Source organism: Protopterus annectens, chromosome 4.part1, assembly GCF_019279795.1.
Source record: "Protopterus annectens isolate FY-2018-M chromosome 4.part1, PAN1.0, whole genome shotgun sequence".
NCBI classification, from domain to species: Eukaryota; Metazoa; Chordata; order Ceratodontiformes; family Protopteridae; genus Protopterus; species Protopterus annectens.
Window position 1 is genome coordinate 369,396,531 of NC_056734.1, and position 12,021 is coordinate 369,408,551.

A 12,021-nucleotide genomic window follows, 5' to 3' on the forward strand; every position below is an offset into this window, starting at 1 on the left:
ATCATCCCCAGAGGAAGAAAGGCATGAAGGGCCTGCAACGCTAGAAGGACCACCCTCATCTTTAGGACATTGATATGCAAGCTGGTCTCTATGGAGGACCACAGGCCTTGGACTGTCCTGCCCGAACAATGTCCCCCCACCCGAGTTGGGAGGCATCCGTGGTCACTGTGGTTTGGGCTGGAACAAAGGATTGTCCCTCCAAAATGTCCGGAGAGCTCATCCACCATATGAGGGACGACCAACACACTTGACTTAGGTGGATAGGATAAGTTAGTGGTAAATCCAACAGGGACCACTGAACTGCTAGAGTCCATTAAAGAATCCACATGTGTAGCCGAGCACATGGAAGGAGAGTTATAGTCGCTGCCATCGAGCCTAGGGCCCTCAACACTGATACCACTGTCGAGAGGTGAGAACGGTAAATTAGGGAGACATGCATCCTGAGGTTTTGAACTCTCTCCGAGGTCAGGAACACTTTGCACTGTAGTGTGCCTATCCTGCACCAATGTAATCTATCACTTGTACAGGCTGTAGTAGAGACTTGCCTGTGTTGATTGTGATACCCAAACTCAGGGTAAGTGTCAGAAAGTAATCCCTGGTTTGGGAAAGTACATGCCTGGTGGGAGCAGTGAGGAGCCAATTGTCCAGGTACGGATAGACCTGAATCCCCTGAAGCCTCAGGTGAGCCGCTACAACCACCATCGCTTTGGTAAACACCCTGGGGGCTGTGGTGAGACCAAAGGGTAGGGCTCAAAATTGATAATGATTGGCCCCTAGCCAGAAGTAGAGGAAACTCCAGGAGCTTCTGTGCATTTTTATGTGATAGTAAGCATCATGAAGATCTAACGAGCACATCCAGTCGCTCTCTTGCAGGTATGGCATGATGGACTGTAGTGTGACCATCTGGAACTTTTCTTTGGCAACTGACAGGTTCAAGGTAGAGAGGTACAGGTTGGGCCTTAAGTCCCCTGTTTTCTTTGGCACCAAAAAGAACCAGGAGTAGAAGCCCCATCCAGACTGATCTGGGGGGATGGTTTTGATGGCTCATTTTCCTAGCAGCTTGGAAATTTCTTGTGCTGCTGCCTCCCTTTGCATGGGTGGAACATCCGGGAGGTGTTTGGGGGATATGGGGGAACCCTCGAAGAGGATAGAATATCCTCTGGATATGATTTGAAGCACCCAGCAGTCTGTTGTTATGGACTCCCATGCCTCTGGGTGCAAGGACAATAACCCCCCAATCTGCCTCCAGAGCACAGCAGCCGGGCAACCCCTCAGGGTTGCTGCCCGGGTCTGTCTGAGAATGGTTCTCGAGACCCGAAGTTTAGCAGACCCCCTTGGCCTCTGGGCCGGCGTCCATTCTATCCCCCTCTGCCTCTAGGGTAAGAAGAGCCCTAAGTGTACTGAGAATACTGAGACTTCCGGAATCACATCTTCTTTTGCCCTCTCTGGTTCTGGGAAAAGGACCTTTGAGGGTTAGAGAAGAGGATCCTGATGGCAGACAGTGTCTTCCTGTCCTTCTTACTCTGGACTAGTGTCTCCTTCAAGGTCTTACCGAAAAGAGTCGAGCCGTCATAAGGGGCATTGGCAAAGGACGCCTTAAAGGGTTCAGTGAATTGGCACAACCTGAGCCAGCCGTTACGCCTCATGGACACTCTGGACCCAGCTGCCCTAGCCGCTCCTTCCATAGCATGGGAGAGGAGTCACATGGACGTATATGATGCTGCTCTCAGAGTGGCCATTTTCGCGGAGAACAAAGCCTTGTCCTCCTGCAACATGGATTTGGGTGGAGACTCCTCCAACTCCTTCACAAGGTTGCATTGGAGTCTCGTGACATGGGCCAAGTAATTCAGCTCCCTTATTGAAAAGGTAGCTGTAGCATACACCCGCCTCCCTTGACGGTCCATCATCATTGACTCTTGGTCAGGAGGGTGGACCGAGGAACTTTCCTGAGATAGTTTCTTCTTCGTGGCTGCTGCTACCACCATGGCGTCCACTGGGAAGCCCTTGTTCCAAGAAGGCCTGTCAATAGGGAGACTTAGAACCTTATCTGGGCACTTAAGGATCGGCTCCAGAGTATCTGGTTCCTTCCACACCCGCGAAGTGATCAAATCCACTAAAGGATTCATGGGAGGGGACACCCAAGATGTAGAAAGGCCCGTGTCGAAATCCCCTAGAAACACAGACTCATCAGACGAGGGCTTGAGGGCAGACTAACCTCAGCGCTGGAGCAGGATGTTTACGATGTCTCCAAAGGAGACATTGTCGGGAGGTGATCTTGGGGAGCCCTCATCTAAATCTGTGTCCTCGGTTAGGGACTGGGGGGAGTCCAAATACCTCCTCTTGCACGTATGCTTGCGAGGCACATCTCCCATGGGGCTCTCCTGGGAGCGTTCGCAAGCCATCTGTTTCACTGGGGGAACCGTCTGGGGCTCTTCAGGTACAGGCTGTCCCTCTGGTAAGACAATGGGGACCGTAGACAGAGTCAAGGGGGTCTGGGCGGAGTCCAAAGGGGGGCGGTCAGGGGCCTCGATCTGATAGAGAGGACCCATTCTACCACATCGAACACCGGACAGCAAACCTCCTGGGAAGCTAATAAGGAAGCTGGTCTCCTCGGATCCGATGCGAGAATCAAAGCCGGACCCGAAGTGGACAGAGCTCCGAGAGAGGGAACCTGGCCGGACAGTGTAAGAGCCGATGGAAAAGGTTCCACTCCCTCGGATCCGACACCCAGGCTCCAGCTCCAAGAGTGGCTCGGATTCGAACTGTTAAGATCTGAGATGCTCCATATCGAGGACACAAGATCTGTCGGGGCCGACCCCCTGACCAATGCCAACCTTGGATCTGAGAACTCCGAAGCCGAAGGTCAGATTGGGGAAGGAGAAATGGGCTGAAAAAAGGGAAGCGAGCTCCCCCCTCCTGAGGGAGGGGGGCTGGCAAGACCCCCATCTGGATCTGTGTACGGATAAATCGCCTCATCATCTTATCCAGATCCATGTCCGATAAAGAACGGGTCGACTGAGACGAGGCCACAGACTCCAACTTGGCCGGTTGGGGAACCGAGGCCGGGGAGACTGAATGTGCTTCCTCCGGCTCCGGGGAGAACCTCAGAGCCGAGGGGGGGGGGGGTCACGGATCTGTGCAGACTTGCTTGGGGATGAGAGGTCCGGGGACCTCTTCCACTTTTCCTTCGTCTTCGACGCTCTCTCCCGCTCTGTACCTCTCCTCTGCTCCTCTACCACAGGCTTTGATGCAGGAGTTTGAGTCCCAGCCTTGGAGGGAGGGGAGGCCAGAGGAAGAGAAGTGGGAGAGGCTGTCACAGCAGCCACTGTGACTGAAGCCAAAGACGAGGAAGGAGGTTCAGTGGCAGGCAGAAGACCTTTGAGGGCCAACTTGGCTTTTCTATCCTTCAAAGCTAGGGGACTGAACCCCACACAAATGGAGCACTCCACATTAAGGTGGGCCACACCTAAGCACAACACACACACAGAGTGTAACCATCCGCTGGGGAGAGCTTATGGCCGCACTCTGTGCAGCACTTAAAGATAAGCTTTTCAGCCATACTATAAAGCAAGAAGCCTTAAAAAAAAGACAGACAAAAACTTTCTTTCTGTAGACTAGTTAACACCTACCCACTCACCACACGAGACTGATTAAAGGGAGGCACCACAGACAATCTACTCTAACTAACTACAACTACAAACCTACACTCGACGCCAAAGTAATGGGAAGGGAGAAAGGGTACCTATACTAATCTGAAACGGCTAAAAGTAACAGAAATTTAGAAAAACTTACAATCAGAATCACCTTGCTAGCTGGAGCTCTAGAAACACGATGTTTTACAAATCGTGGCAAATGAGATCTGGGGATGGAAGACAGTGGGGGTGCATTATGGGTAAGGGGAGGAATCTGTAGCTCAGAGCTGATGCTAGTAATTTTTGCCAGCTCGGACATCGGATCCTTATTCCCACAGGTTGAAGACCAAATGAATAAATCTGATTTGTGCTTTAGTCACTGGTGACTGTGAATCAAAATACTACACTAACAAATAATGATAGAGATGTAGCACTATTTTGCCTCATAAAATATTTAGTAATTCACAGTTTCTCATTCTTTTACTGTCTCAACTTTCAAGTTAAGAATATCGACATTTTAAAAGTGTCCCTGACTATTTTTGGATTTGTCCCTGATTGTGTTGAGATTTGACCATGATTGGTTAAGAGCTACACTTGCCGGAAAAAATCAGAATCTGTATACAGTGAAGACAAACAATGGAAACTACTTCCATTTTAAACATTATACTAGTAACGGAACACTAAAAATGCGTATATAATGAAAAACAAAATGAGCGAGTAAACAAGGAAACGTGTTTTATAACCGCATAACGAGAATGTTTCAAACTGGTAAGAAGCGTTGCCAGTACAGGAACTCCAGCAAACACACAAAAAAAAAAAGCCTAATGAAAAATTACACAGAGAAATTAAACTACTGAATCAAACCATTTCCTCGTGGAGATACAGAATCAGTTATAAAAATATAGCATAAATGATAGGCATAATTTGTGAAACAGAAATAAGCATGTTGAAAGGCTTCACCTTCCTAAACCTCGTAAGTTACCTACTTAAGAAATTAATTATAGCAAAAACACATGTACGTTTAAAACCGTATCTCCCAACAGTCCAGATTTTCGTAGACTGTCCAGATTTTTACCTCATAACAAATCCTGAAATAATCAGGGACCCTTTTAAAATACTGATAATTTGAAACATTGACCGAATAAGAGAATGTGAATTAATGTGCACGCTTGGAAGTTTTAAAGAACTATGATTACTGACATTATTTATTCAGAGTAATTCACGTCATTCTCTCCAAAAGTCACCAGTTTTAGGTGGTGTTAAAAGGGACAGACCTTACATTTTGTTTAAAGTTGGGGCCAGTTAAGAGAAATCTAACCTTACAGGTTACCCCAAAACGCTTCCTGAGACTATACTTCACACGTTTCTTACTTTATACTTTTTTCGCGTTTGCGCCAATAACACGCGTCTAAGTACGTACCCGTTCTCGTCGTCTGATGTCAGGATTGTGCGTAGTGTGAACATGGCGACTTACGTGGACATCCTGAGGAGTGAGTTCCCAGAGATAGATGGTGAGCTGTTTAGCTATGTTACCGGTAAGTGGAAGTAACTTATCAGGGAAATGAACCATGATGTTGAAGATATTAAGGTTATGGTAGATATACAGTGTTACTGTTTCTTGTCCAGAGTTTGTTATGTATTTTGGGGCAGCCTGGCCTGGGCTGTGCCATCTCATCATCCTCAAATAGTGTTTTTCATCATTGGTTAAAAAGTCAAGTAAGCTGTTGAACACTGGATCTGACTCCGGAGTAGTTTTATACTTCACTAAGAAATGAGTGATGCCAAGTAGTATTTGTGTGTCTATGTAAATGCTTAGTACCCCATCTTTCTCATAATTCTGTCCACTAGGGTGCCGAGTTTACGCCTTGATTTGGCATATGTGTTTAAAGGTGTCAATGCGCCCCCCCCCCAACCAACATTCTTAACTTCATATTTTAATGCTTGTGCTTTTAATATAATAACCTTTGGCGTGTCATTGCATACTTGTAGTGCCCTGATTTGGTGTAACTTGATATTATTATGTTCATTGTCCACTTGTGCAAGACTTGCCATCTGCTTTGCTGCTTGCTTTCCAGATACATGTTCAAGTATATCATCTTTTTAAGTGTGTCCTAATGAGGGTAGTCAAGAGTTCTTGCTTGCCAGGGTATGCAGACTCCTGCATGAAAGTATTTTTGTTCAGCTAAAGAAAATTTAAATGAGAAGACTGCATTTTATTATATCTTTAATTGTATCAGTCTGTGACAGAGACTTCACAAGTAACACATTGATTTTTTTTTTTTTGTGCGAAGGCAGGGGTTCTATTCCCACACCATGTACTTGGATTACTTTCCAACACTGACACTGCAGTGCAAGGGATTGCTGCACTCCTGAGTGAACCATCCTTGTGATAACTCAGTAACCTGAGTAGGTGATAATTCAGGTGGATGCAAAGGATCCTACTTGATTTTTTTGAAAGAGAGTATGGCAAGTCCCCTGGCACCCTGACTAAATGTCCCATAATGACATGAATACCACTTTTAGCCTCCCTTGAGCAGAGAGCACTGGTCTAGTAGGACTAACCTGGCCAACAGAGTTGTTGTTGTTGTGTCTTTTGGCTTTTCCCGGTTAGGGGTTGCCACAGTGGAACGCTAATGATTGGCAGTTGATTTTTACGTGCCGAGTTGCCAGCCTTGACGCACAACCTTCAACGAAGGTACGCCCATTCACGCATGTCTCTCCGCAGAAGACACTCTAGCTGAGAATTGAACCGGACAGCGGCTTACTGTGAGGCTACAGCACTACTGCAGCACCACCACTGCGGATTAACCTGGCCAACAGAGTAACATATATAAATCCATTGGTAATGGACTGTCACGGCCATTGTAGGACTATGTGTGTATGTTTGGTGGGGGGGTTGTGCCAGCGCCAGCATAAGAACCTGGTACATTGGAAATTTTTATTGGTTTTCCTTGCATCAACTTGTATTTTTAAGGTATAGTACTGTAATTAATTGTACATTTTGTCCTTCTCCGGTTTGGCTTATTGGGCTAGAGGCTGGGCTTCACTGGCTATTAGCTGTTCTTGAGAGAGAGAGGATATTGTCTAAGGCTGGGTACTGGCATATACTGGAATTGATCACAAGACTGTTTCCTTGAATTTCCTGTGGTACTGGGAGTGCAGTGCGTGCATGTGAAGAAGTGGGGATAGCAGCCTGAGGGTTTTGTGCTTACTTAGGAATGTCTAGCTTTATCCATCCAGATACCTGTCCTTATAAAGTTATGTTTGATTACTGTGTATGTTTTCTTTCCCGTGTCCAGTTTGATGTGTCGTGGGTCTGGTATTCTTACTACCCTGCTGGCACTGGAAAGTTGGTTATTGCTAGTGAGGCAACCTGCCTTAACCATTTACCTTTTTGCAATTGGTGGAATTTTATTTTATTTTTTTGCACCTATGGATTTAAGATGTGTGAATTACCTGTCAGTCCTGTAGAACATTACCATTTTTTTTATAGTTTGTTGTTGGAAAGGTCAGCATGGTCTTTCTTTTATTACCCATCTCTTTGTTCTTACAAGCATGCAATTTCCTTGCTCCCTTTTTACTTGTGTCCTCCCTATTATATGGCTGTCTTTACATGGCTGATTGAGTTGGACCAGCTTTGTTATATAGTCACAGACTTGTAAAGAATAAGCTAGCTATGAAGTTACTGTTGCATAACGTAAGTCTAACTTGCATATTTGGCTTTGTGCCACTCAAGCTAGAGCCACTTATTAAACAAAAGTTAATGGGTACCATGTTTTGTTCTTAACTAAGTGCAGCTGTCAATATTTTCACTAATAATAGGGAAAGGATCAGTAATAAAATATTGTAAGTCATGATAATAATTCACTGTGTTATTCACTTAGAAAACTGTTACTATGAGTATTTGTAGCAGCTTACTTTTTTTTCTGAAAAATAGAAAGTCATTAACTCTATATGCCATTGCTGGTTTAATTATTTGTATTCCACAGTAGTTTGCCATTGGATCACAAATTTTATGAATAGTGAAGAAAGTTTGTGGTTATATTGGAAACACTTCGGAGCTTTGCTGCTAGGTTCCTAAGTAGACAACTAAAAAAAAAAAAAAAGAATCATTAATTCAGTCTGAACAGTTTATTGTGCATTTTTTTTTTTTTTAACAAGTGCCTTCCATTATAGGGTGATGCTGGGTTGATGCTCATCTAACATAAAATGACATTCAATTTACAGCTGTTATCGAAGTGCTGTCTTTGGCCCTAATTCCACTGCAGGTCACTCATAAAAGGGCTACTACATAGCGCTGAACTGTTATACTAAATTATGTTTTCTCACCCGCATACTTGGTCATATTGCTTAGGCGAAAATGCCAGCATCATTGTAACAGTTCATGTGTTGTTTTACTCAGAATTCCTAAATCCAGAGCTCATTAAAATCTGTTTACATTATTAAGAAAAAAAAAAAACAGGATTTTCAAAGAATGTTTATGCAGATAAAATGCATAAAGTAAATTGTCCATGTATGCAAACTGTTTTATAATGCAATTAGATAGTTCAGCACAGTCCAGAATAACTGAGAGTTGATTACTTTTTTTTTATCTAATTAATTATAATCTCCGTGGTATCCCCGAAGTCTCCAAACAGCCCACTAAACAAGTATAGTGGGTCCAAAAACAAAACTGTGGAAGATTTTCAGTCCATATATCTCGAGTTAATCACTGTATATTAATCAGATCAGACAATAGTAGTAGAAGTAGCGAACTTAAACTCGTCTTAAGTATGAAAAAAAATATAAAATATATAATTGTACATAATTAGTAAGTATTTTACTAAGTATTTGAAAATAATTCTGATAAAAAGTGTGTGTGTGTGTATATTTGTATGTATGTGTGTGTATATGTATGTATATATGTATGTATGTATGTAATATATAATATTTAGGAAGCTTGTGAGGAAACTATTACTCTATTTTTGTTTTACTTGGATCGCTTGTCTGTGTACTTAAAGGATTTTCGACTGGAAACAGACTGCCTGCCTTGCTTTGATTACTTTCGAATACTTAGTAATTCTGTACATTTTTGGTATAATAGCAGTGATAGATGATCATGTTATGATTTGGGAATGTACATTGTAACTTTTCCTTTTTAAGTTTTGATGAGGTAATCTCCATGTTTTGGAATATGTAGCTTGTTTACTCGTTTGGTGTACAGCATTTCTGGGCTGAAGAATTTTTCCTAGTTTTGTGGTTGGCAAATGCTGGATTCTGGTAGCAATTTCAAGTGTGTGTGTGTGTGTGTGTGTGTGTGTGTGTGTGTGTGTGTGTGTGTGTGTGTGTGTGTGTGTGCACGTTTGTGTATGTGGGCATTTCTGATTATTTCTGATTGTTTCGCTGTTGTTCAGTATAGGTACTTGCAGTAAATGGTCTAGGAGTATTAAACAATGGTCAGCAACATGCTTAAAACTGAAATCTTTGTTATGCAGTACTGTTGCATGTCATGGAACTAAAAATGTGCGTACTTTCCAGGGTAGTAATATCAGGGTACTTAAAAATAATTATGGTATATATAAAGTATGTTTTGAACTTTTTACTACTATGTGTTCGTGATTTTGACAGTTATCTGATATTGTTAATCCTCGTTCATTTCTTATGTGCGGGTATCTGTTCCGACCTCGGACCCGAGCCGGCCATCTTCCAAGCTCACATCAGCTAGTAACTCTTGAGCTAAAACTCTTACCCAGAATTCCCCTCTCCCTGTTACCCCAGATTTTGTTTGCCGCATCGTCATTCCGTCGTGTCAAGCTACTTCTCTTGTGCCAAGTACAATATTTTTCTTCATACTAAATTTGCAAAACAGCCTTTTCTCACAGAAAAGTGTTCTCTTACCATTAGAGTTCATTTGGCTGCCATATCTAATTTCTATGATGGTGCCCAAGACTCCTCTCTTATGTCACACAAATTATGCAAGACTTTCATAAAAGGCGTGAATCATCTAAAACCCCCTTTTAGAGATCCTACTCAACCATGGGACCTGTCATTAGTCCTACAAGCTTTGACAATGCCACCTTTCGAGCCAGCATCTTCTTGCAACCTCAAATATTTGTCATGGTCGCCATTACTTCTGCCAGACATATCTCTGAGCTTCAAGCCTTATGCATCAAGAGTCCATATTTGATTTTTCATAGAGGTAGTGTCATTGAGAACTAATCCTTCCTTTCTGCCAAAAGTGATTTCTGAAATGTCCATTAATCAAACCATTGAATTGCCAGATTTCTTCCCCAATCATTCAAACAAAGGAGAGTATTGCCTACATACCCTAGATATCCACAGGCAAATTTGCTTCTTCTTGAACAGGATTAAGGCCTCTCGTAAATCAGACCAGTTATTTTTGGCCTATTCTGGACCTAGATTAGGACGTGCTGTTGATAAGGTCACATTGGCTAAATGGTTGAAAGACTGCGTGACCTTCATTTATAGACAACGTAATATTCCATTATCTACTACCATAAAGGCTCATTCTACAAGGTCGGTGGCAACTTCTGCTGCCTTCAATGCCGTAGCCTCGTTGCATGACATTTGTGCAGCTGCAACTTGGGCTACTCCTCATACCTTCATCAATCATTACAAATTGGATTTGGCCTCCAGGGGAAGAGCATCTTTTGGTTCTTGGTGCTCAGGAATGTCCTTCCCTGAGAGCCTCCCAGGAATAAAGGTAGCTGGGGACTCTGTCCCACACGTAAGGAATGAACGAGGATTAACAATATCAGATAAAGAAGTTATGTCTTACAATAACATTTAATCTGTATTGTTGATCCTTGTTCGCTCATTACGACCCTCCCTCCTGTGGCTTCTAGTGGATCTCACCATCCAGTTCTATTGGGTCATTTGACCAGTGGTAGCCTCTACCTTCTTTTGACTTGCAAACTCAATATGAGGTAACAGGGAGAGGGGAATTCTGGGTAAGAGTTTTAGCTCGAGAGTTTGTAGCTGACGCGAGCTTAGAAGATGGCCGGCTCGGTTCTGAGGTCGGAACTGATACTCACATGTAATGACTAAACGAGGATCAACAATACAGATGGAACGTTATGGTAAGACATAACTTCTTTTTTTTGTTTAGGTTCATAGGTTTGTACTAGGTTAACGACCACCAGGGTGTTCACAAGCTTAGCCGTACAACCCAATCCAGTTTTGTCTCTGAGTTCCTGAACACCTGTATGGTGGGGTATACTTGTAAGGAGGTGGCTAAGGGGTGTGTGTGTCTGTGTCTGTGTCTGTGTGTGTGTCTGTGTCTGTGTGTGTGTCTGTGTGTGTGTCTGTGTGTGTGTCTGTGTGTGTGTCTGTGTGTGTGTGTGTGTGTGTGTGTGTGTGTGTGTGTGTGTGTGTGTGTGTGTGTGTGTGTGTGTGTGTGGGGGTTGTGTTGGTTGAGGATTAAGTTAGTTCTGTCAACCTTGAGGATTAAGTTAGTTCTGTCAACCTGTGTCCATCAGAGGCATGGAGGCCAGGCTGGGGGCGAATTTGGAATTTTCCATTCGGTGATCAAGGTTTTGTTTGAATAGGGTAAGGGGTGAAATCTGCTTCATGTAGATTAGGAACTTATTCCATAGTGCAGGTTGAGACGTATATTGGTCTCTCCAGCATGCTCTATTTATGTTACAGGCAAGGTTTAGGTCCTTGGATCTAATGTTTCTAATGCTGCTTGTTTTGTGGATATACAAGAAATCCATCAGAGCTGGAGCTGAGGATACCTCATATGCCAGGCATAGAGTGCCTCTCAGTAACCTTTCAGAGACTGATATGTAGAGCGAGGGCCTTAAGGTGATCTGTGGAGGACAGGGTTTTCATACCCTGGGCTCTACTATTGAGGAACCTCTGAGGACATTGTAGCTGTTGCAAATGCCTGGTTAGGTATATGTGAAAGGGGGCATTGTCCTCCATGATGGGTCTGAAAAGGGCTGAGTAGAGTAGTATTATAACTTCCTTGGACCTGAATGCCATACCTTGTTTATGAGTTGGGCAATATAGAATGATTTTCTTACTATCTCAGTTGTTTGTCAAAGGCCAGATTAGTGTCTACATATGTTCCCAGATACCTCATTATCAGGTCAGCTCTTGGGGTGTTTTATTGGTGGACAGTTTCCCAAATAGTACTGTGATTCATTTCTTTGGATTGAGTTTTAATTCATGGCTTTGACATCAGTCACTTGTTTTTGTTAAAACCTCTAGTAGGATGTTGGTGCTGTGGGGGAGATGTAATATAGCTCCCAATTTAGTCATCTGCCAACTTGGTGAGCCAGAGGCCTTTGACACATTTGCCTTGACTTCTTAGAAGTAAATTCAAACACAAGCAGGCCCAACATAGAGCCCTGAGATACTCCTTTGATGAAACAAAAAACTTACT

At 43.4% G+C, this 12,021-nt stretch overlaps 1 protein-coding gene across 1 annotated transcript in view; it reads left to right on the forward strand.

The window, feature by feature from the left end:
• Positions 1-5,017: 5,017 nt before the first annotated feature.
• Positions 5,018-12,021, forward strand: part of ABCF3 (ATP binding cassette subfamily F member 3) — a 1,867,236-nt gene continuing 1,860,232 nt past the window's right edge. Inside the window, exon 1 of the mRNA XM_044070185.1 lies at positions 5,018-5,167. Within this exon, the coding sequence (XP_043926120.1) occupies positions 5,095-5,167 (73 nt within the window). The 5' untranslated portion in view covers positions 5,018-5,094. The remainder of the gene's footprint in view (positions 5,168-12,021) is intronic.